The sequence below is a fragment of the Callorhinchus milii genome, unplaced genomic scaffold (assembly GCF_018977255.1).
Source record: "Callorhinchus milii isolate IMCB2004 unplaced genomic scaffold, IMCB_Cmil_1.0 Scaffold1, whole genome shotgun sequence".
NCBI lineage: Eukaryota > Metazoa > Chordata > Chondrichthyes > Chimaeriformes > Callorhinchidae > Callorhinchus > Callorhinchus milii.
In genome coordinates, this window is record NW_024704742.1 from 138,662,879 (window position 1) to 138,687,719 (window position 24,841).

Below are 24,841 nucleotides of genomic sequence, written 5' to 3' on the forward strand. Positions count from 1 at the left end.
TGATTATTGGCTTGTAAGTACAATACAGCAGGGAGGGGGGTGAGTGTGGGAGCCAGTGCTGGCGCTGGGTGACCTGTCTTCTCTGTGTCTCCTCTCAGCTCCCTGGGAGAGGCCGAGGATCACTGAGTGCCGCTCTCCCGAGCAGGAGACCTTTACGTGCCGATGGAGTGCAGGGAACTACCCTAACCTGACGGGACCTGGCAGCCTCACGTTTTTTTACTCTAAAGGGTGAGTGATGGAGCCGTGATCTCCAGCCTTGGGGGCTTGATGTGTCTTCATTCAGCCTGAGACAAGCTGGCTCAGGCAAGCCTGAGACACACACAGGGAGAGAGACTGAAAAACAGGGCCATTTACACACAACCACATGGACCTTCTCCTGCCCTGCACCCTCTCCCCTTCCCTCCTCACCGCTTCCCTCACCTCCTCTCCTCCTCACCTTTTCTCTCACTTCCTCCTGCTGCCTCCACTCGACTAGCTCTGGCCTTCTGCATGTCCCTCGTGCCTTCCGTTTCGTGCCTTGGGATGTCCTTTGATGTGAAGGGCGCGATACAAATGTAAATTGTTGTTGTTCCATCTTTGGTGGTCGCACTTTCAGCCCCGAAACTCTGGATCTCTCTTCTATCCCTCTGCCTTGCCCCTTCCCTCCACATCTTCAGGTCGTTCCTGAAGACATTCCTCTTCGACCGTGCCTACGGTCACCTCCACCCGGCTCGGTGTCGTACTCCATCACTGTCAAGCTCTCTGGGATGCTAACTTGCGAGAGGGGCGCTGTGTAAATACAAATTGTTGTTGTTATCTCCCTCCCTCCCCCCACCCCAACGTTGGGCAAGTTTCCTTACTCCACACGCCTCTGTTTACCCAGCAGTAAGTAAGAACCCGGTTGTTAGTAGATTGGCGATCGCTTTTAAGGGAATAATAATCCCTTCAAAGAAAAGAAATGTGGTCACTCAATCCACGACTGCTTGTGGGTCACTGATTAGCGAGGTTGGCTGCCGTGTTTCGCTGCAAAACGCACAGACACCACACTTTACAGTATACTCTGTGAAGCGCTTTGATGACGTGATCAGGTGCTGTATCAAATGCAAGGATTATTGTTATTATTATTGTTATAATTATTATTGTTATTATGATAATGATCCTGGGCCTGGAAAAGCAGGACTTTATGTTAAGAGGAAGCTCAGACCCGCTCAGGACACAGTCACAAACACTGGACACCGTGGAGACGTGAGGGACCTTCACTCTTAGGACTTTCCGAGTCCAGAAACTCTGGACAGACAAACATCGGGGAGAAAGCTACTCCGCAGCCCGGCACGTTCTCAGGCAGCTTCGTGATCAGTCCCAGTCACACCCCCTCCCCAGGTCCAGGTCAGCACAAGCCACATACTACTCTGAGCTGTTTCTTCTTCCCCTACATCTCCAGGGTAGACCAGGAGTGGAGCGAGTGCCCTCATTACCTGGACGCAGGGATCGGCTGCCACCTGAACCAGAGCTACACCTCGGGGTCTGGTGTCCAGTGTGTGCAACTGAGAGCACACAACAGTACACTGGAGCAGCAGTGCTTCACCATCCAGGACATCGGTAAATACGCCACTGAGTGTCCACAACAGGCAACCATCTGCTGCGCTCCTCAGCCAACGCTCAGCCAACACTCTGGCTGACACATTCACTTGTCAAGTCTGTAGCTCAGTGGTTAGAGCTCTCACCTTGCAAACGAGAAGACCCGGGTTCGATTCCCAGGCAGGACAAAACCTTAGGCAAATCTCTCTCTCTCTGTATCATGCTGTCTCTCTCTGCCTCTCTCTGTATCTCTCTCTGTACCCTGCTCTCTCTGTCTCTCTGTACCCTGCTCTCTCTGTCTCTCTGTACCATGCTCTCTCTCTGTACCCTGTTCTCTGTCTCTCTGTACCCTGTTCTCTCTGTCTCTGTGCCCTGTTCTCTCTGTCTCTCTGTACCATGCTCTCTCTCTGTACCGTTCTCTCTGTCTCTCTGTGCCCTGTTCTCTCTGTACCATGCTCTCTCTCTATACCGTTCTCTCTGTCCCCTGTTCTCTCTGTCTCTCTGTACCATGCTCACTGTGTCCCTCTGTTGTCTGTCCCTCTCCTCACTCTCTGGTTTTGGCAGTGAGGCCGGATGCCCCTGTGGGCCTGACCTGGGCTCTGCTCCACATCACCCAGACGGGCCGCTTGATGAACGTGGAGCTGTGGTGGGAGCCTGGTGGCAGCGGAGAAGCCAGCTCAGCCCGCAGCCCTTGCTACTACCAGCTCCAGTATAAACACTGGGAGGCTGAGCAATGGCAAATGGTACGTCTCAGTGAATGTTACCCTGGTGTCACACGCCCAGCCAATCTGCTGTGCCGGAGGCGGGGGAGGGGGATAGGTCATTTGTGTGGACTGATGATAATGTGTGGCGTCCTGTACAATATTAGAATATTGGTTAGAGCCCTCACCTCACAAACGAGAAGATCTGGGTTTGATTCCTGGGCAGGGAGAAACCTGAGGCAAGTTTCCTTACTCCACACACTTCTGTTTACCAGCAGTCATTAGAAACCCGGTTGGTAGTCGATTGGTGGATCACTTTTCTGAGAGTAAATAATCCCTGTAAAATAAATAAATAATTTGGTCAGTCAGTCCACAACTGTTTGTGGTCTCAACAACGTGATATAGCGCTGTATCAACTGCAAGGATTATTATTACGAGTGTTCAGCAGTGAGCTGGGGTACTGAGGCCCATCGTGCCAGGCTGAGTGTCTGGAGGCTGAGTGTCTGGAGGCTGAGTGTCTGGAGGCTGCAGTGTCTGGAGGCTGCAGTGTCTGGAGGTCGCAGTGTCTGGAGGCTGAGTGTCCGAAGGCCGCAGTGTCTGGAGGCTGAGTGTCCGAAGGCCGCAGTGTCTGGAGGCTGAGTGTCCGAAGGTCGCAGTGTCTGGAGGCTGCAGTGTCCGAAGGCCGCAGTGTCCGGAGGTTGCAGTGTCTGGAGGCTGAGTGTCTGGAGGCTGCAGTGTCTGGAGGTCGCAGTGTCTGGAGGTCGCAGTGTCTGGAGGCTGAGTGTCCAGAGGTTGCAGTGTCCGGAGGCCGCAGTGTCCGGAGGCCGCAGTGTCCGGAGGTCGCAGTGTCTGGAGGCTGAGTGTCTGGAGGCCGCAGTGTTTGGAGGCCGCAGTGTCTGGAGGCCGCAGTGTCTGGAGGCCGCAGTGTCTGGAGGCTGCAGTGTCTGGAGGCCGCAGTGTCCGAAGGCTGCAGTGTCCGAAGGCTGCAGTGTCCGAAGGCTGCAGTGTCTGGAGGTCGCAGTGTCTGGAGGTCGCAGTGTCTGGAGGCTGCAGTGTCCGGAGGTCGCAGTGTCCGGAGGCTGAGTGTCTGGAGGCCGCAGTGTTTGGAGGCCGCAGTGTCTGGAGGCCGCAGTGTCTGGAGGCCGCAGTGTCTGGAGGCCGCAGTGTCTGGAGGCCGCAGTGTCTGGAGGCCGCAGTGTCTGGAGGCCGCAGTGTCTGGAGGCCGCAGTGTCTGGAGGCCGCAGTGTCTGGAGGCCGCAGTGTCTGGAGGTCGCAGTGTCTGGAGGCTGCAGTGTCTGGAGGCTGCAGTGTCTGGAGGATGCAGTGTCTGGGGGTAGTGTAGTGTATCCTGTAGTGGAGTGGTTAGAGCACTCGCAAGATTCAAGCCCAAGCAGGGCAAAAAGTTGGGTCAGTTTTCTTACTTCACACACCTCTGCTTTCCGGGGGTAATAATCCCTTCAAAAAAAATCCACAACTGCCGCGTCTCACCCACAAAAATATACAATCAATTCACTTTACAGTATATTCTGTGAAGCGCTTAGAGATGTCTCGAAGATGTGATAAAGCGCTATATCAAATGCAAGGATTATTATTATTATAATAAGAATGGAGCAGACTGGGAAAAATGTGAGAAATTCCCACCAGAGGATAGGATTAACCTTTGGCTCTTTGATCTCATTCTCCCAGAATGTGCGGTCTCCTGTGCTCTCACACAGCACTCAGCTGTTTCTTACACGAATGGTTAATTCCGCACCCTGTGTAAGAACATAGCTGCTGGTACCTGTCTTTAAGTTATATTTCCCGCCAATGACCCTGTGTCCTCTAGCTGACCGCCTGTATCTGAGAGGATTTCTTGTCATTTATTTAAAGGTCAATATTGAGCCGAAATAGCGGGGTGTTCCTGCCACTTTATAAATCACTGATGCGACCGAACTGTGAATACAGTGTACAGTTCCAGTCACCGCAATATAAAAAGGATATTGCAGTGATTGAGAGGATAGAGGTGGGCAACCAAAATATAATAACAACAATAATCTTGGTATTTGATATAGCGCCTTTTCAGGTCTTCGAGACGTCTTAAAGCACTTCACAGGACATACTATAAAGTGAATTGACTGTATAATTTGTGGGCGAAATGATTGAGGGGATGGAGGGACTGGGCTACAAGGAGCGATTAGGTAAACTGGGCATGTTCACACTGGAGAAGAGAAGGTTGAGGGGAAATATGATCATGGTCTTAAAGCTTCTGAAAGATATAGATGATGTAGACCATGATAAGCAAGGGAGACGGTGGAAGCAGAAAGTGTCATTTGTTTCAAGAACAAATTAGATAGATTCTGTTAAAAAATAAACTATACAATATGTTTGGTGCCTAGCAAATTCTTATGTTTTTATTTACTCTCACTATTGTCCTTGCCTTTTGCTGAATTCTCATAATTTTACAGATCGAATCGTTGCTGATCCAACACCCTCCACAACCGATCCACCAGCTTGCCACAGGGGAACACTATGAGGTGCGGCTGCGATGCAGGTATCTCAATGTGGGTAACTTCAGTGATTTCAGCAAGACCATCGATGTCTTCCTGCCCATCCCACAGTCAATAGAAGGTGAGAGAGCACATCAAGGACTTCAAGGGTTAAATTTTGAGAACAGGTTGCATAAACTCGGTCTGTATTCCCTTGAGTTTAGAAGGTTGAGGGGTGATCTGATTGAGGTGTTTACCATGATAAAGGGATTCGATAGGCAGCAACAGAGAAACTAATGCCTCTGGTGGAGAATCCAGAACAAGGGGTATCATCTTAAAATTAGAGCTGGGCCATTTAGCAGTGAAATCAGAGGCAGTTTTTCACCCAAAGGCCAATGGGAATCAGGAACTCTCTCTCTCTCTTCCCCAAAATGCTGGATCCATTCACATTTTTAAGACTGATGTGGATAGATGTTTGTTAGGTCAGGGAATCAATCAAAGGATATGGGGCAAAGTCAGGTAATTGGAGTTGAGGTACAGATCAGCCATGATCTTATAAAATGGCAGAACAGGCGCGAGGGGCTGAATGGCCTCATTCTGTTTCTATGTTTCCAAGGTGTAAGTGAAAGCTTGTGCTGAATACTCCAATCGATTTCCACAAATATATATAAAGAATGTTGTTTCCACACTTCAATATCTAAAAGTGCACTATGAATGCACAGTGTGATAGGATACAGTGCCGGTCAGATACAATAGGGCAGAGAGCAGGCAATGGGGTTAGAGCAGAGAGCTTCAGTGGGGGAGCGAGCACCAGCACAGACACGATGGGGCGAGAGAGAGAGAGAGAGAGCAGGGAATGGGGTTAGAGTAGAGAGATCCAGTGGGGGAGCGAGCCCCAGCACAGACACGATGGGGCGAGAGAGAGGGAGCAGGGAATGGGGTTAGAGAGCTCCAGGGGGGATATGTGTTGAATGACCTCCATCTATTCTGTATTTAAGAGCCTCAGATGCTAGCCCATGTGAAGATGCTGCATAAATGCAGTTGTTGTATTATCTAAGATTCTTTGGAGTGGTGACAAATAATATAATAATAATTCTGGCATTTGCTATAGCTATCGAGATATTGCAAAGCACTTTACGGGATATACTGTAAAGTGTAGTGAATGTATATTTTATGGGCAAAACAGGCAATGGTGCACTCACAAAAAGCAACAACAAAAACTTGCATTTATATAGCGTCCTTCACACAGGGTAGAGTCCCAAAACACTTAACGGTGGTGGAGTCTGACGGCGAGCTGGGGAGGTGACCCTAAGCACAGTTGATGTGGAAGGTCTTTAGTCGTGATCTAAAAAAGGGGAAGGAGGGGCAGGATGGAGGGATTCAGGGAGAGAGTTCCAGAGTTTTGGGGCGTAGTGGCCGAAAGTGCGGCTGCTGATGGTGAAACGGAGGGGATGAGGGACAAACGAAGCCGGAGCCAGCCGAGCGGAGGCAGTGGGTAGAGGAGTGAGGGGTGAGTAGGTCAGAGATGTGGGGAGGTGCCAAGGTGTGAAGGGATTTGTAGATGAGTGTGATCGTGAAAGCAGTGTCTTGTGATTGTGATTATTGGCTTGTAAGTACAATACAGCAGGGAGGGGGTGAGTGTGGGAGCCAGTGCTGGCGCTGGGTGACCTGTCTTCTCTGTGTCTCCTCTCAGCTCCCTGGGAGAGGCCGAGGATCACTGAGTGCCGCTCTCCCGAGCAGGAGACCTTTACGTGCCGATGGAGTGCAGGGAACTACCCTAACCTGACGGGACCTGGCAGCCTCAAGTTTTTTTACTCTAAAGGGTGAGTGATGGGGCCGTGATCTCCAGCCTTGGGGGCTTGATGTGTCTTCATTCAGCCTGAGACAAGCTGGCTCAGGCAAGCTTGAGACACAACAAGGTCATACACTTATCATCAGAACCTGAGAAATATGATAATTGTTTTTAAGAGTCAAAACACGTCTGAGTATGGTGACTACTCTTAGTCATACTCTACATCTGTGCTGTGGTTCACTCGGCTTTCCCTCTCTGCCACAACATGGAGTCCTGTAGCTCAGTGGTTAGAGCCCTCGCCTCACAAGTGAGAGACTTGGGTTCAATTCCCAGGCAGGGCGCAACCGTAGGCAAATTTCCTTACTCCACACACCCTTGTTTACCAGCAGTAAGTAGTCAATTGGCGGATTGCTGTTCCGGGGATAATATCCCTTCTAAAAAAAAATTAGGATTGTTTGTGGGACGCTGCTGTGTGCAATTGTGTTTCACCTACAAAATATCCAGTCAATTCACTTTTGTATATCCTGTGAAGCGCTTTGAGACGTTTCGAAGATATGATAAGGCGCTGTATCAAATGCAAGGATTATTATTATTATTAACATTGCGTCCGCCACAAGCTCACCTCCCGGTAACTGAGGCCCTCACCCATGCCTTGATTGTGCCAACACTGCTCTTCCCTTCACAAGCTGCAGACAATCCAGAACTCTGCAGACCATGTCCTCTCCCCCACCTGGCTTAATGAACCTATCACCCCCATAACTCTCTTTACCTGGAGCAGGTAGCGTCTCAGAGCGCTTAGATACAGAACAACCTGAGGTTGTTCTTGGTCTCCAGGATGATCTGACAATGGAATCCTGTAGTGTAGTCGTTAGAGCACTCACCTCGCAAGATTCGAGCCCAGGCAGGGCGAAATGTTGGGCAAGTTTCCTTATTTCACACACCTCTGTTTTCCGGGGGTAATAATCCCTTCACAAAATATTGGTCACTCAATCCACGACTGTTTGTGGGACACTGCTGTGTGCAATTGACTGCTTCGTTTCGCCCACAAAATACAGTCAATTCACTTTACAGTATATTCTGTGAAGCGCTTTGAGACGTCTCAACGACATGATGAGGCGCTATATCAAATGCAAGGATTATTAGTATTATATACCTCTTTGACAAGACTTATAGCCATCTTCCGAGTTGTGCCTTGCTCAGCACCGAGCCCAGTATTTGTGAGGTGTTGTGAACAGTTATCCTAAGTGAAGGGCACCACTCCATAACTGTAAGGTGTTGTCAGGTCGCGGGCGCTGTTCACAGAGGGCTGTCACCATGTCAGGATAACCTCTGGAACACCCTCTCTCTGTCCCTCCACCTTGCCCCTTGCTTCCCCATCTTCAGGTCGCACCTAAAGAACTTTCTCTTCACCCGTGCCTAAGTCACCTCCCCCCGGCTCGGAGTTGTGCTCCGCCACCGTCAAGCGCTCTGGGACACTACCCTGCATGAGGGGCGCTGTATAAATTTAAGTTGTTGTAAAATGTGCTCTAATCGGGGTTAGAATCACACACTTACTGACTGAGACATCTGTTTAGAATGAATGCTGGTTGGAAGGAGTGTCCTCAGTACGTGAGCGGAGAGAGTGGCTGCTACTTTAACCAGAGCTACACCTCTATTTGGGTGCCTTACTGTGTGCAGCTCAAGTCAGACATTCAGCAGCAGAACATCACCTTCGACAGAAGATGCTTCTCCATCGACAACATTGGTAAAAACAACCAGTTTCCATACTCCCAGTGTCAATGTCCACACTTCCAGTGTCCACACTCCCAGAGTCCACACTCCCAGTGTCCACACTCCCAATGTCAGTGTTCACACTCCCAGTGTCCACACTCCTAGTGTCAGTGTTCACAACTCCAGTGTCAGTGTCCACACCCCCAGTGCCATGGTCTACACCCGCAATGCCATGTTCCACACCGCCAGTGCCAGTGTCCACACTCCCAGTGTCAGTGTTCATACTCCCAGTGTCCACACCCCCAGTGCCAGTGTCCCACCCCTAGTGCCAGTGTCTACACCCCCAGTGTCAGTGTCTACACTCCTGGTCACTGTCCCGGGGTAATAATCCCTTGAAAATAATAATTTGGTCATTCAATCTATGACTGCTTGTGGGACCACTGTGCACAATTGGCTACCGTGTTCTTTTTGCGTATATTCTGTGAAGCGCTTTGAGATGTCTCAACAACATGGTAAGGTGCTATATCAAAGGCAAGGATTAGTGTCCGCACTCCTGGTGTGTACCCACACTGCATTTTCCCATTTTTCTCAGTGAAACCGGATCCGCCGATCGCTTTGAACTGGACACTACTGAACATCAGCCAGTCGGGGCTGCTTGCAGACATCCAGCTGTTCTGGCAGCCTCCGCCCACGGCAGACATCAGGAATGGGTGGATCTCCCTGCAGTATGAAATCCAGTACAAACTCAGAGAGAGCCTTCACTGGGAGTCCGTAAGTCATCAGCAGCCTTTGCCTAAATGACATTTTATTCACTTAAGTCCTGTAGCTCTTGATTAGAGCACTCACCTCGCAAGCGAGGGACCTGGGTTTGATTCCCGGGCAGGGTGAAATGTTGGTCAAGTTTCCTTACTCCACAACCCTCTGTTTACCTAGCAGCAAGTAGGAACCTGGCTGGTTGTTAGTCGAGTGACGGATCGCTTTCCTGGGGGAATTAATCCCTTCAAAAAACAAATAAATAATAATTTGGTCTCTCAAACCACGACTGTTTGTGGGACACTACTGAGCACAATTTGTTGCTGCGTTTCGCCTACAAAATACGGTCACTGCACTTTACAGTTTTGAGACGTCTCATTAACATGGTAAGGCACTATTTCAACTGCAAGGATTATTATTCTTATAATGTGATGTGTATCACCACAGCCCAAACCCCAATCCCATTTACTCATCCCATATCTTCTGCGTTTCCTATTCAATTTACCTCCTTTTGAAGCTTTGCTTTCTGAATATTCTTTGTGGTATAAAGATCCTACAAATCAACAGTCATTACATTTTGTAACAATTGCCCGTTCTGTACTCTGAGACATTTCAATGTTAGGGGTGATGTATTATATGCAGGGATTATTTATTTATTTTTATCAGCACCATATTTTCCAAAATCCAGCAGTTGTCCCAACGCACACTCTGGAGTCCCCAAGCCTTGGCTCTTGCCAACCTGCGCCTAATAGTCTCCGGAATTAGATAAGCAGGGTGGGTTCCTTCAGGGAGACAGTGTGCATTCCATTCAAATACACGGAAATTTCCATGTATAGGTGGGATGCATTGAACTCTCACTCTTATTTGGATACTCTTAAGCACGGTGATTGGTTTGTGTGTGTCAGACATCTGGCTGACCATAAAAAAAATTCCAACCCTCATAATGCCCTTATAATCTTAAATATCTCAGCTGCATCTGCCATCAGCTCTACTAATCTCTAGTCAAGACAGAGGCCCTCCTACTTGGCTCCTGGCATTGCCTCCTCACCTCAGCCACTGATTTATGGCTGCTCTCTTCACCTCACCAATCTGAAACTGCAGTGTCTTTTTCGACCCTCAGCTATTCTTCAAACCCCTTATTTGTGCCATGACCAGTTCTGCCTTTCCCCACCTCCACCACTGCCTCTCACCGCAGGCCACTGAGACCCTGATAAATGCTTTCATCACATCCCGGCTTGACTACGCCAACTGTCTGCTCACTGGGCTTCCCAACTCTTCCCTCCACAAGAGGCAGATTATTCAGAACAGCTAGTGTCCTCTCTCGCTCCAGGCTCCGGGAACCTATCACCCCTGTTCTTGCCCGGCTTCACCGGCTCCCAATTCCTCAAAGAATCGAGTACAAAATCCTCGTTCTTACCTTCAAGGCCCTCCATGGTCTTGCTCCTTCCATCTCTCCGACCTCCTGTCCACTCAGCCTGTCCGCTCCCTCCGCTCAGTGGGCACCGGCTGCTTCAGGTTCCTCGCACTTCCTGCCCCACCATTTGCGGTCTGGCATTCAGCATCTCTGCCCCACAATCTGGAACTCTTATCGTGCAATCCCTCTGCCTCACCCCCTCTCTTGCCTCCTTCAAGTCCTGTCTGAAGACCTTCTCTTCGACTGTGCCTTCAGTCATCCTTCCATCCCCACCATCCCTGCCGCCTCCCCTTCTGATCCCAACTCACAGCTCGGGTCCAAAACCCAATTGTCCAGCATGTTGGGACATCTTTCCGATGTGAAGGACTCTATACAAATGTAATTTGCTTCTTCTTACCTCTGTGACCTGCTAATGCCATATCAACCTGTCTGCTTCCTCTGTTCAGCAGGCTTCGGCCTGCTCCACAACCCTGTCCAGCCCTCCCCACCATCGGTGGTCGGGCCTTCAGCCTCTCTGACCCCACCCTGTGGAACTGCATCCCAGTCCTGCCCCTTCGCTCCTTCCCTCAGCTCCTTCAAAGCCCATCTGAAGACCCTCCTCTTCGACTGTGCCTTTGGTCACCCTCCTACCCCTACCCTCCCTGCCCTCCAACCCTCCTGATCCCAACCCCCAGCTCGGGTCTAAATCCCTGACTGTCCAGCATCTTGGGACGTCCTCCCAATGTGAAAGGTACCGTCTAATTGTAATGTGTTGTTAATGTAAAGTTGTTGTTATTGACAGATCGTTGCCTTGTCGACCTCACACCCAGTCTATGCGCTCACAACTGGCAGGAAGTATCAGATCCGTCTGCGATGCAAACAGATTGCCAACAGGGATTTCAGTGAGTTCAGTGACACTGTTCACGTCTTCATCCCCAAACCAACGTCAGCAGAGGGTGAGTCATTCCCACCAACAGTTGTAAACTTCATTGCTGAATTTCATAGCATAGGAGGCCATTCAACTGTGAATCTCACTGTTTGCTTTGTGCATTCACTGTTGATCGCGGACTTCTGTAGTGGTTACAGCTCTCGCCCTCACAAGCGAGAGGACCTGGATTTGATACACAGTCACAACACTTAGTAATTCCTGTAAACCAACTTCGCGCACACCTCTCCTCCCACTCCCTCTTCGAACCCCTCTAGTCCGGTTTCCGCCCACAGTTCAGAGACTGCACTTGTCTTGCTCTTGCCCCCATCACTTCCCGCACTGTCTCCTACTCCCGCTCCTCCCCCTGGTACACCACCCACCTCCGCTCACTGAAAAGCCAGGTGTTGGCCGCTGAACGCACCTGTGTCAAATCTGGCCTAACGGTCCACCGACAAATCTGGCTGGACCTCCTCAAAATTTACCGCTCCACTCTAGCCTCGGCCAAGTCGTCCTTCTACTCCAGGATAATCCTGGAGGTGAAGAACAACCCCAGGCTACTGTTTTCCACCACAACCCGACTCCTCCGTCCCCCCCGCCACCCCGCGCAGGTCATCTCCTCCAACCTTCACTGCGAGGAGATGCTGGATTTCCTTGAATCCAAGATCAAGGGAATTCGCTCCGCGGTCACTTCCCCTCCAACATCCACCAACCCCCCACCCCCTCACTCCCACACTCCGACTGCTACCCATCCTCCCCTACTCACGTTTGTACCCGTTTCCCCACCCTCTGTCACTAAACTCATCCTATCCCTAAAACCAACCACCTGCTACCTTGACCCCATCCCCACTCCACTCCTTATCTCCCAGCTCCACTTTCTTGCCCCACATATCTCCGACATCATCAACCTGTCCCTCTCCTCTGGCTCTGTCCCCATTCCCTTAAAAACTGCCACCATCACGCCCACCCTGAAAAAACCCTCCCTTGATGCGTCGCAGCTATCAAGCTACCGGCCCATCTCCAACCTCCCCTTTCTCTCCAAGGTCCTGGAAAGAGTTGTCGCCTCCCAACTGCGCTCTTTCCTTTCCACCCATTCACTTTTCGAACCCCTTCAGTCAGGTTTCCGTGCTGCCCATAGCACAGAAACTGCCCTGGTCAAGGTCACCAATGATATCCTGACCATCTGTGACCAGGGCTCCCTCTGCCTCCTCGTCCTCCTCGACCTATCGGCAGCATTCGATACGGTCGACCACGCTATCCTACTCCACCGCTTGTCCTCCCACCTCAACCTTCAAGGCACTGTCCTTGAATGGTTTAGGTCGTACCTTTCTCACCGTCTTCACTTTGTCTCGACGAATGGCTTCTCCTCCACCCCCCGTACTGTCTCATGTGGTGTCCCTCAGGGCTCTGTCCTCGGTCCCCTCCTCTTCACCCTCTATATGCTCCCCCTTGGTGACATCATCCGCAGACATGGAGTTAACTTCCACATGTATGCGGATGACACCCAACTCTACCTTTCCTCCTCTACTCTCAACTCCACGACCACCGATGTCCTGACAGCTGCCTGTCCGACATCGAGTCCTGGACGAGAGACAACTTTCTTCAGCTCAACGTGCGAAAAACCGAGGCCCTCCTGATTGGCTCACGTCAGCGCCTCCGCACCTCAGGCGCTGACACCATCAGCATCCAAGGCTGCACTCTCCACCTCTCAAAGCCAGTCAGGAACCTCGGCGTTTTGTTCGACCCTGAGCTGTCCTTTCTCCCTCACATCCGCACCACAACTGGCACCGCCTTCCATCACCTCCGGAACATCGCCAGACTACGGCACTACCTCACCCCTCACGCTGCTGAAACCCTGGTTCACGCCTTTGTCACCTCAAGGCTGGACTATGGGAACTCTCTCCTCGCCGGCCTTCCCGCCACCTCCCTCCACAAGCTGCAGGTCATTCAGAACTCTGCAGCTCGTGTACTGTCCCGCACCAGGCTTCGGGACCACATCACTCCCACCCTCGCTCGCCTCCACTGGCTCCCCATCCCCCAGAGGATTGATTTCAAGATCCTCATCCTCACCTACAAGGCCATTCACGGCCTTGCTCCCTCCTACCTCTCCAACCTACTATCCCCCTACCTACCTGCCCGTACCCTCCGTTCCTCTGGCTCCGGTCTGCTCCACGTCCCCCGCCCCAACCGCCCTACCATCGGTGGTCGGGCCTTCAGCCTCTCAGCCCCAGGCTCTGGAACTCCATCCCCCAGTGCCTTCGCCGCTTCCTCCCTTTCCTCCTTCAAGGCCGGTCTCAAAACCTTTCTCTTTGACCGAGCCTTCAGCTCCCCTCTCGACTCTCTTCCCCCTCCTCGCTCCCTCCCTTCCCTCCCCTCACCCTGACCATTTCCCCCCTCCTCGCTCCCTCCCTTCCCTCACCCTGACCATTTCCCCCCTCCTCGCTCCCTCCCTTCCCTCCCCTCACCCTGACCATTTCCCCCCTCCTCGCTCCCTCCCTTCCCTCACCCTGACCATTTCCCCCCTGCTCGGGTCATGACCCAACTGTGCAGCGCCTTGGGACGTCCTCCTGACGTGAAAGGCGTTTTATAAATGGAATCTTGTTGTTGTTGTTGTTGTTGTGAAAGTCACAAATGCCATCCTCTCTATCTGTGACCAGGGCTCCCTCTACCTCTGCAGACATGGGGTACACTTCCACATGTAAGCGGACGACACCCAACTCTATTTGTCCACCTCTCTTTGCGCCCCCCAGTCCCCTGATGTTCTGCCTGTCAGATCTCAGGGGCTGGATGAGCACAAACTTCCTTCAGCTGAACGTTGACAAGACGGAAGCCATACTCTTTGGCTCTCGTCAACATCTAAAATCTCACGGCTCTCACCTCCTCCACCTACCAGACCTCCCCCTAAAACTCTCCGAACCCGTATGCAACCTAGGGATCAGGTTCAACCTCCAATAATCCTTCCTCCCCCACAAGCGGTCCCTCACCAGCACCGCCTTTACCACTTCGGACGCATCGCCATTCTCCGCCAATACCTCTCCCCAAAAGCCGCTGAAACCCTGGTCCAGGCCTTTGTCACCTCTCGGCTGGACTATTCTAACGCCCTCCTCGCCGGCCTTCCCTCCACGACCATCCATAAAATCCAAATCATTCAAAACTCTGCCGCCCGCATTCTCACCCGACAAACTTCCGCTCCTCGATCCCCCGTCCTTGCCAGACTGCACTCGCTGCCTATCCCAGAGGATCGACCAAGATCCCCACCCTTGTATTCAAGTCCCTGCACTCCTCTGCACCCCCCGACCTCTCTGACCTCCTCTCCCCTCAAAACAGTACCCGTTGCTTTCGTTCCTCCGGGTCTGGCCTCCTCCTCGTCCCCCGAGTGCTCCGCTCCACCCTCGGTGACCGTGCCTTCAGCCACTGCGCCCCGAGGCTCTGGAACTGCCTTCCTCACTCCCTTCGTCTCGTCCCCTCCCTTCTCATTTACAGGTCTCTGCTGAAGACCTTTCTTTTCGACCGCGCCTTTGGTCACCTTCCTCCCCCTCCCCCTGGCTCCTCCCCCTGGCTTGGTCCTGGGATCCGTTACTGTGAAGCGCTCTGAGACGCCATCCGGCATGGAGGGTGCTTTATAAATCCAAGTTGTTGTGGTTGTAGATGTTTCTTTATTTCTCTACAACCACTAAGCTACAGGGCCTGTGGAGTTCTGTAATAATAATAATAATAATAATCCTTGCATTTGATATAGCGCTTTTCACGTCGGGAGGACGTCCCAAAGCGCTTCATAGAACACACTGTAAAGTGAATTGACTGTATATTTGTGGGCGAACGCGGCAGCCAATTGCGCACAGCAATGTCCCACAAACAGTCGTAGATTGAAAATGACCAATTTAATTATTGTTTTTGGTTTTGGAGGGATTATTATTAGGCTCTGTGTGGAGTAAGGAAACTTGCCCGAGGTTTCGCCCTCTGCCTGGAATTGAACTCAGGTCTCTCACTTGCAAAGCGAGTGCTCTAACCACTGAGCTACAGGACTCCACTGTAGCTTAGGGGTTACAGCGCTCGCCTCACAAGCGAGGGGACCTGGGTTCAATTCCTGGCTCACCTCCTCCCTTGCTCCTTCAAGTCCCGTCTGAAGACCTTCCTCTTCGACTGTGCCTTCAGCCACCCTCCCACCCCCAACTCCCCTGCCCTCCTCCTCTTCTGACCGCAACTCACAACTTGGGTCCGAAACCTCTGATTGTTGATGTTGCTAATGCCTTATATTTGATCGTCTTCAAAGCCCTCCACAGCCTCACTCCTTCCTACCTCTGTGACCTGCTAAAGCCTTTTCAACTTGTCGTCTCCCTCTGCTCAGCAAGCTACGGCTTGAGTTTAGGGGTTTGAGCACTCGCCTCACAAGCAAGAGGACATGGGTTCAATTCTGCCTCACCCCCTCTCTTGCCTCCTTCAAGTCCTGTCTGAAGACCTTTCTCTTCGACTGTGCCTTCAGCCACCCTCCCACCCCCACCCCTGGGGACCTGGGTTCAATTCCTGTCAGGGTGAAACGTTTCCTTACTCCACATGTCTCTGGTTACCTAGCAGTAGCTAGGAACCTGGTTGTTAGTCGATTGACGGATCGCTTTTCTTGGGTTAATAATCTCTTCAAAATGCAAAAAAAAATGTGGTCACTCAATCCACGACTGTTTATGGGTCACTCACCGCTGTGCACAATTGGCTGCCGTGTTTCGCTCACAAAATATACAGTCAACACACTTTACAGTATAACCTGTGAGACGTCTCGAAGACGTGATAAGGCGCTATATCAAATGCAAGGATTATTATTATTATTGATGGTGACCTGATGACCCAGAGGTCAGTTATTTTGTCTTTTAGCGCACAAACTGGACAGTGTGCAGGGAGCGAGTTGGACAGCTGAGTGCATGTGCAGTGACACCCACCTTGCTACAGCACATATTGAGATTTTATGGTCCCAAAACATGGCATTATGATGAGGCGCTGTAATTAATAACTTCCTGGCTACCTCAATTGACATCTTAAATATTTAAGTGCTGCCTGACACTCCCAACTTGCTATGCTCTGTCAGAAACGTAACTTGTTTTCCGTCTGCTTTCTGCTTGATGGGTTTCAACCTGTTTGATCTTACAGAAGCAGGATTCCTGCTCAGGCTGATCCTTATATTCGTGTCATTGGGTGTGGCTGCAGTTTTGCTACTGATCCTGTTCACTAATAACCAAAGGTATGTATAGTAGTACACATAAAAATAGTCGTAGACTCACAATGTTACAGGACTGACACTGTGAAGTTCTGTAACTTAGTGGTTAGAGCACGCGCCTCCTTTTGCAGTATATTCTGTGAAGCGCTAGCTGTGATAAGGCGCTATATCAAATGCAAAGATTATTATTAATGTCAAAGAGGCTATTTGTATGTAAACTGTTGTTTTTGAAAAAGATAAATGTTAAAGCTGACAAACTGATGCCCTGAAGTGTGTATTTTATAGGCTGAAGGTGCTGCTTCTTCCTCCTGTCCCTGTGCCCAAAATCAAAGGCATTGATCCGGAACTTTTGAAGGTAATGTGAATCCTTAATCTTTCTCCCCCATATCCGTGCCATGAACCGCTCTGCCTTCCCCCACCTCCTCAACATTGCCAGACTCCGCCACTGCCTCATCCCTCAGTCCACCAAAACTCTCATACACACATTCATCACCTCAAGGCTCAACCTCCTTGTCGGCTTCCCCAACTCTTCCCTCCACAAGCTGCAGATCATCCAGAACTCTGCAGCTCATGTCCTCTTCTGCACCAGGCTCTGTGAACCCATCAACCCCACCGTCGCCCGGCTCCATTGGTTCCCCATCCCTCAGAGGATAGAATTCAAAATTCACGTCCTCACTTTCAAGGCCCTCCATGGCCTTGCCCTCTCCTACATCTCTGACCTGCTGACCCCCTATCAGCCTGTCCACTCCCTCTGCTCAGCAGGCTCCGGCCTGCTCCAGGTCTCCCGCTCAATCACCCCTACCATCGACGGCCGGGCTTTCAGCCTCTCTGCACTCCTTCATCCCAACCCTGCCCCCCCCCCATGCTTGGTGCTGGATCCCTGACTGTTCAGTGCCTTGGGATGTCCTCCCAACGTGAAACGTGCTTTGCAAATGCAATACTGTTGTTGTCTCCACATGAACTGCCCAGTCTAACCCCACTCTCCCCCATAGCATTCAATATTTCTCCTTTTCTAGCTTCTATCCGATTCCCCTTCAGAAGAATTAACTAATTCTGCTTCAACTCTGCTTTATGGTAGAGAATATTGCATTGTGTTCCCAGACCCTTCTGTGTAAAGACAAGTTTTTTTTCTGAACTCTCCTTCAATTCCTTTTTTTGATTACCTTATTCCTAACTTGCTGACTGGTGAAATTACCTCCAGTATTACTATTTACCCTGAATAATGTGTAGTCCCGTAGCATAGTGGTTAGAGCTCTCCCCTCACAAGCGAGAGGATCCGGGTTCGATTCCCAGGTGGGGCGAAACCTTAGCCAAGTTTCCTTACTCTACATGCCTTTGTTTACCTAGCAGTAAGTAGGAACCCGGTTGTTAGTCGATTGGCGGATCACTTTAATGATCCCTTCCCAAATAAATTGGTCACTCAATCCACAACTGTTTGTGGGACATCCTCCCGACATGAAAGGCGCTACACAAATATAATTTTGTTGGTTGTTGTTGTCATTGGCTGCTGTTTTTTGCTCACAAAATACGCAATCAATCCACTTTACAGTATATCTTGTGAAGCGCTTTGAGACATCTCAACGACATGATAAGGAATAATATCAAATGAAAGGAATATTATTATTATTATGATAATCTTGAGGACCTCTAAAAGGTCACTCATTAATCTTCCCATCTTCAATGAAGAAAGATATCCCTGGTAACTTGCTCATATTTTTTTGTCTCTGTTACAGAAAGGTAAAATCAATGAGGTGAACTCCATTTTTGCCAACCACCTGAGCTATAAAGCTGAGCTGTACGCCGATGACCCCTGGGTGGAATTTATTGACGTTGACCTTGAGGATTCTGACAGGAAGACAGAAGGGTCAGATACAGACAGACTCCTGGCTTGTGAACACCCCACGTCTGATCCCTGCCTGAGCATCAAGGATGATGACTCGGGCCGCGACAGCTGCTACGAAGCAGATGTTTTTGATGTCGATCTCACTAGTGGGAGAAAAAGCACCAGTATATCAGCTGCTCAGCAATTGGAAACCAGTGGTGAGAGAGAGGGATCCCTGGTGAGTCTGAGCGAGGGAACGCCTATAGGCAAGAATAGTATAGATCTGAGAGGCACCGAGTATCTGGAGGCCGATGATTGTGGCACGGGTAACTTCGAGCTGATGACTGTGGATAGCAGACTTGCGACAGTGAGTGATAAAGTGTCTGACCACAAGCCCAGCACACACAGCCAGCTCTGCAGCCAGAGTTCCTTTGGCAACATGGACTTCTACGCCCAGGTAAGCGACATCACTCCAGCAGGAGGGGTCCTGCTTTCACCTGGGCAGCAGAGCAGAATGGAGGCACCACTGAGAAAAGAGGCAAAGGGAGCCCAGAGAACCAAAGCACCCGATAGTGCCTACACATCCAAATTGGACACGAAACAGCTGTGTTCCTTGGATGCTCCAAATGAGCAGAGAATGGCGGATCTGGAGAGGAATCCGAATTGTTATCTGATGGTGGACAGCCTTGACAATGCTGTGGCCAGGTCCTGTAAGGAAGCAGAGAGTGCAAGGCAGCTGCCTGTACCGGACTATACCTCCATTCACATGGTGGACTCTCAGCACAGCCTCCTGTTGAACCCAAACGTTCTGCCCAGCAAGAGCCAACCTACCCCTGCTGAATACTTGATGCCTGAGCAACTTGGCAATGTCATGCCATGATAACCACCAAGTGTTGTATGGCCAAGCCTGGGAACCTCTCTATTCTCACACCAAACAAAAATCAATGGCGTCAAATAGACTTGAAAGAATTAAGGGTATCTTTCCAGAAAACACAGGCCACAAAAAGCAAACAGGAGTCACAAAATATTACCAGCTCTACATCCAGAGCAAGAATTTGTTTTACATTTGGTATTTGGTAGTGAAAACAGGCTTGTATTTTTATACAAAAGAAGTTCTCTCTAACGCCCAGTCAAAGGAGTCTATTTCAAAAACACTCTGAATATTGCTGTGCCTTTGGGCAAAAATTAGCCCCATCGCCTTCACCTCCCCATACCTACTCCTGTGAGAGCCACAGCCTGAGTTCCACTACTTGAAACCTAGGTCCCAACTCCAATCCTCAGCACACAATGCCTCATGTTTCTGGTATAATGGCCATAAAGAGCAGGGTGGACACCCAGCAAAGTATGGTGCTGTCCACAGCATTGTATCGCTCTGCTCTTCTCAGCTCAATGGTAAATGAAGACTTTCAGAAATGGGAGTCAGGAGCCTGAAATTCCACACAGTTCCAGTTTGGGAGACTAATTTGTCTTAACAACTCAAGATGAAGTAGAATTATGTAAGGTTCTTCAGAGAGCCATAGAAATTTACGGCCCAGAAGAATGGTATAGAAGAAAAGGACTTCAATTCAGCGCCGCGAACCTGCTTTTTCACCTAAACCATTGCAAATTACTCTTGAGATATCTTCAACTCAGGCATAATTTGAAGATAGTTTTCCCCAGTCCTTAAAAAATCCTGCAAAATTTATACAAGTCTTAGGTGATATTGAAATTAAGTATTTTTCCTTAATTCTAGATATCTCAAATTCCAAGGTATAATGGTACTCCTAGACTAACGATATTTTTGGCATATTAAGTGGAATTTGGGACTCTCTTCTGAGGAGAGTCTGTTCCTTGGGAGCAATTTAAAAGTAGTCCCAAGGGGAAAATCTTCAAATCTCATCAGTCTACAGAGGGGCACCTGGCAGCCCTTTGGTTTGCTTGTGAAAAGGCAAATAATAAGCTGCAGAGTGTGAAAGCCTCTGAACGACGTGTGCCTTTCCTCAGGGCTCGGTGTCACACAAAAGTTTTAGCTAAACAAATTCAATGGAAATAATATCACCCCAAAATGGAGACAATTTAATGGCAGCTCAATTTTTACCTACTGAATGTACCTGAGGTTGATTCTCTCTCGCCTCCTCCACATGCCGTGCTCATTCAACATCTGTGAAGCTGGAGTCTTGCCTTTGAGCTTGACATCTCACCATTCAGATAAGTTTATTGGTATATATAGCGGTCAGCTTTTTAACCAAATCAAGATCTCAAGAGTATCCCGATATGCAAACAACTGGAGGTCCAATCCAGATCAATGGGTTTGAAAATGGGATGGGGAGCTCTGCCTCTGGTGATGTGCTAAGTGGAACATTTACCACTAAATTGCCACAATATCCACTGCTAACATACAAACATTTTCATCCGTGTGTCTCAGCTTCCATTCATATCAGCCTACCCTGTGCATGCCATCTGCTTCATATCATTGCTCACTTCTATGGTACTCTCTGCAGTCACAGGGTCTCATCCATCCTGTGACCTGCAAATGTGGTTAGGAGATTAAGAAGATCCTTGTGGGCGGACTAGATTAGGAACCTTATGATGTTTGAACTTTGTAAAAGAAGTACTCATTCAGCCTACTCAGCCTGTTTCACTATTTGGTTACATCAAAGCCATGATAGTTTCTTCAATTCTATTTCCCCACCTTTTCTCAAAAGTCCTTAATCTCCTTATTTTTGAAGTATTTGTCTATCTCTCTTTGAAACTAATTCCTTCTGATTCTATGTCTTCTCGCTGAATTCAAATCCAGACTGAGAATCTGTTCCCTTTGTAATCAGACAAGGAGGAGAGGGGCGCTAAGAATTCAATAATTTAAGTTTCTGAGAAGATAAATGATGTAAGATTATTTGTACTGGTTGATGAGAAGACACAACCTCAGTATTTTCACTGGTAGAGTTAAGGGCGAAGTTATAAGGAGTTTACCCAAACTCTTCAATCTCCTGGGAGGGGTGATCATCAGACACTCATCACTTACTCCCTGGACCCTGCTAAGACATTTAGAATGAGGTTGCGGATCTAAGTTGCAAGATTTTTAAAAGGTGAATAAGACTGGTAAAGAGTTAATAAATAGTAATTGGGTGTTGTGGCCAACCCTTAGACCCTGAACTAATTCTGTGAAGTTAGTGTCACAGAATAGTTCCAGAGTGTAGCTGCCACACACCTCAGGTTTAATATTTGCAATCCTGCAAATGAGATCCCATTATCTCCTGTTACGATCTTGGTGTTCATCTGTAACCAATTGCATTCCCTGTTCATTCATTGTCCCAATTATGTCTGACCACTCAAACCCATTTTAAGTATATATCTCTCATAAGAACATAAGAATTTACTAGGCGAAAAAGCACCAAGGTCCATTTAGTTCACCTTCCAACATCCTGGCAGTTGCTTATTAACATGTCGTGTCCCAAACTATATACTGTATCCCCAGATATTATTTTCTAGCAGAAATCTATCTCATTTGTTCTTGAAACTAACAACACTTTCTGCTTCCACCGTCTCCCTAGGGAGCCTGTTCCATACGTTTACTACTCGCTCACTGAAGTCGTGTCTCTTCAGATTTCTTCTGAATTTACCCCATTTCAATCTCAGGCCCTGTTGTCTGGTTCTACTGTTCAGTACAAGATAAAACAGCTTCTAGTGGATATTATCTAGTCCCTTCAGAATCTTAAAGACCGTAATCTCCAGCCCTTTCTAAAGGTCAGTACTTAATAACAGCTTGTGCTTGGAGCCTATTCCATTTATCACTGTCCTGTCAACCAGTCATGTGAACAGAGCAGACAAAATAGCCACCATCCTTCCTCAGGGACAGTAAGATGTGCTTTACCCAAAGGTTCTCCTTAGAACAGTTGTATTCAATCACTACTACAACAAAGCTTTTTTTTCAATGTAGCATTTGTTTATCTTCCTGGAAAAATGTGAATCACAGTGAAAGAGAAAAGCTCTTAGTTGTTATGGCATTTGTTATAACGCTGCTGGATCTTGTCTCGTGTCTCCTGAGGTCCATGGCATATTGATAGGGAGCCACATGTTTGGGAGCTATCTGTGACAATGTGATGCCAAAATCTGTGTGTATAATATTAAGCCTTGCATTTGATATAGCACCTTATTACGTCTTCGTGACACCTCAAAGCGCTTCACAGAATATACTGTAAAGTGAATTGACCGTATATTTTGTGGGCGAAACTTGGCTCTTAGCGACCGAGTTAAGCTGACACTCAGTATAAATGATTGGTGCTGTGGTGCCACAATAAATCAATCCACACTCAGTGTGTAAAATAGATGGTTACATGGGATCATCAACACAATACTGAGCCCAGATACAACTTTTCCGAATGTATATGCCCTTCTGATAATCAACTGCAATGGGTTAATCAAGTAAAACCTGATGTAGAATCCCATTATTCACAACTGAGGACAAATTCCCTCATGTTAGACAAAAAGAATGAGCGTTTATGTATTGCCTTAATACGTTTTTTAGCGCTTCAGAGTAATTACTGACGAATCTATGTTTTTTTATGAGCAAAGTCCCTGACTTAGGCTTTCAATCCTCACTCTTCTGAGACAAGAGGTGAGAGGGAGTGACAGAGTTAAGCTGACACTCGGCATCAGTGATTGGTGCTGTGGTGTGGTACCAGAATAATGCAATCCATGTTCAATGTGTAAATTAGATAGTAACTTGGGATCATCAACACATACTGAGTCCAGATACAACCTTTCCGCAGTCGGTTTTATCACAATCTAAATTTTGTCAACAGATTGCTGACTGAGACCAGTCTAAATGAAGCTAAATGTCAGGTCCTTAAGTTAAATGTACAGTTTATCTGTTTCTCCTTGAATCTGTTTCTCTACTCGGATCTATTCCGATGTGTATTATAACACTGTAGCTCTTAAAGGTCACCTGAGCATTGAGAGTAATGCTCTTTCCATGAGTCATCCATCCATACAGGAGTGAAATTTCACTGTGTGAGGCAGATGAAATCCTATCAGTGTGAAACGCGTAAACAACCAGCATTTCAATAATTCCCTTCACGCAGGATAGCACCATGGAATACTCTCTCTCCTACGTGGAAAACATCTTACACCCTGAGACACACTAACTAAGTCTTACCTGAAAGTAGCGCATGGGATCATTGGCATAGTAAATCCTGGACTAACCCCAGCAATGACCATTGACGCCAATGCTGTGATGCCACTTTCTGCTCCTGGCTGACTATCATTGCACATATAGGTGCTATGCCTCCTCTGGGAATGTTACATATACAAAGCCTAGCCTAGAAATCCTCAGCTAAGACCTGAAATTCATATATCAGATAAGGTAGCTTGTCATGGTTCAATCTTGACAAAAGATGTTTTAAGGAGACCTTATAGAGGTATTTAAATGGTATTGAAACAATAAATCCAGAACAATGCTTTCACATACACCTAGACAGCAGAAAAACAGCACCGGTTCAAGGTTGCACCAAGAAGTATTTCTTTACGGGGAGGGAAGGGTGGATGAGGCCAGCATGTTGGACTCATTTAAGAATGTGCTAAGTGCTGTTATGAGAAGGTGGTGGGTTAGATATTCAGAAAGGATTAGATCAAATGGGCCAAAGGGCCTTCTTCATCTACATCTCTCGTGATCTTGTGAGGTACAAATGAAAATGATCTGCCAATGTTAGTGCAGAAGGTTGATGTGAGAGATGTGAGGTCTGAAATTCCACTTGTCTTAGCGTGTTAGGCCATTTCATCTTAAAACACAAGATGCCACAAAATTGTGGAAAATGATTAAATTCATTCTCAATATGGGAAAATACTTGCTTTTCATAAGAATTGGGGAAAAGTGGCTTTCAGATTAAGATTGAATTGATTAGGTTCCCACAGTCCTGCACCACCTCAAATTTTAAGACTAAATGTCCTTTTGGTCACCCACCTACTCTGCCCTCCACCCCTCCTGATTCCAACCCCCAGCTCAGGTCCAAATCCCTGACTGTCCAACTCTTTCGGACGTCCTCCCGACGTGAAAGGCTGTGTGTAAATGTAATGTGTTGTTGTTTACAGGCTGAGATTGGGTGGACTTTCAGATTTCTTTGAAGAGTTGGGTTGATATTAACCAAAAATACTATTCAGAATCAAAAGAAGTACTTCATTTTGTTTTGTGTTTGAGAGAATGTGGCTTAAGACATTCTTTTCCTACCTGTCCTGCTCCAAAGATGGAAACTTCATGCTTGGTTACACTTTCAAATCCGCTGAGCCCTTCCAGTAACTCACCAACTAACCGTTCTTCATGTGTGACACTGAACAGTGACTGTCAACAGACTGTTCAAAGAGATTACCACAGTTGAGTGTGGATCAGTGTCCTCACCTGCACACACTCTCAATACACACTCTAGCAGCAAGGATAGACAGCAAGTGGGAACAGGAACCTTGTCTGGTCCCCTCCCCAATCCCCTCCACCTTCCTACAGAATGACTAAGGCCATTTGTATTGTCTCATACTCTTTGCTCTGTTC

General features: G+C 48.5%; 1 protein-coding gene across 1 annotated transcript; it reads left to right on the plus strand.

The window, feature by feature from the left end:
* Positions 1-2,102: 2,102 nt before the first annotated feature.
* LOC103183867 (growth hormone receptor) lies at positions 2,103-21,705 on the plus strand. The gene is made up of 9 exons (XM_007901587.2): positions 2,103-2,300; positions 4,703-4,865; positions 6,417-6,546; positions 8,090-8,259; positions 8,818-8,996; positions 11,174-11,327; positions 16,436-16,526; positions 16,788-16,857; positions 18,236-21,705. Exons 1-9 carry the CDS (start codon positions 2,187-2,189, stop codon positions 19,202-19,204), a joined length of 2,040 nt encoding a protein of 679 aa, XP_007899778.2. The 5' UTR covers positions 2,103-2,186; the 3' UTR covers positions 19,205-21,705.
* The last annotated feature ends 3,136 nt before the right edge of the window (positions 21,706-24,841 follow it).

What these genes read in the sequence shown, in the direction of transcription:
- LOC103183867 (XM_007901587.2), top strand. Translation starts at nt 2,187, where the DNA reads ATGAACGTGGAGCTGTGGTGGGAGCCTGGTGGCAGCGGAGAAGCCAGC. An exon ending in AGAGCCTTCACTGGGAGTCC is followed by an intron (nt 8,997 to 11,173) that starts GTAAGTCATCAG and finishes TGTTATTGACAG; the next exon opens with ATCGTTGCCTTGTCGACCTC. An exon ending in CTGTTCACTAATAACCAAAG is followed by an intron (nt 16,527 to 16,787) that starts GTATGTATAGTA and finishes TGTATTTTATAG; the next exon opens with GCTGAAGGTGCTGCTTCTTC.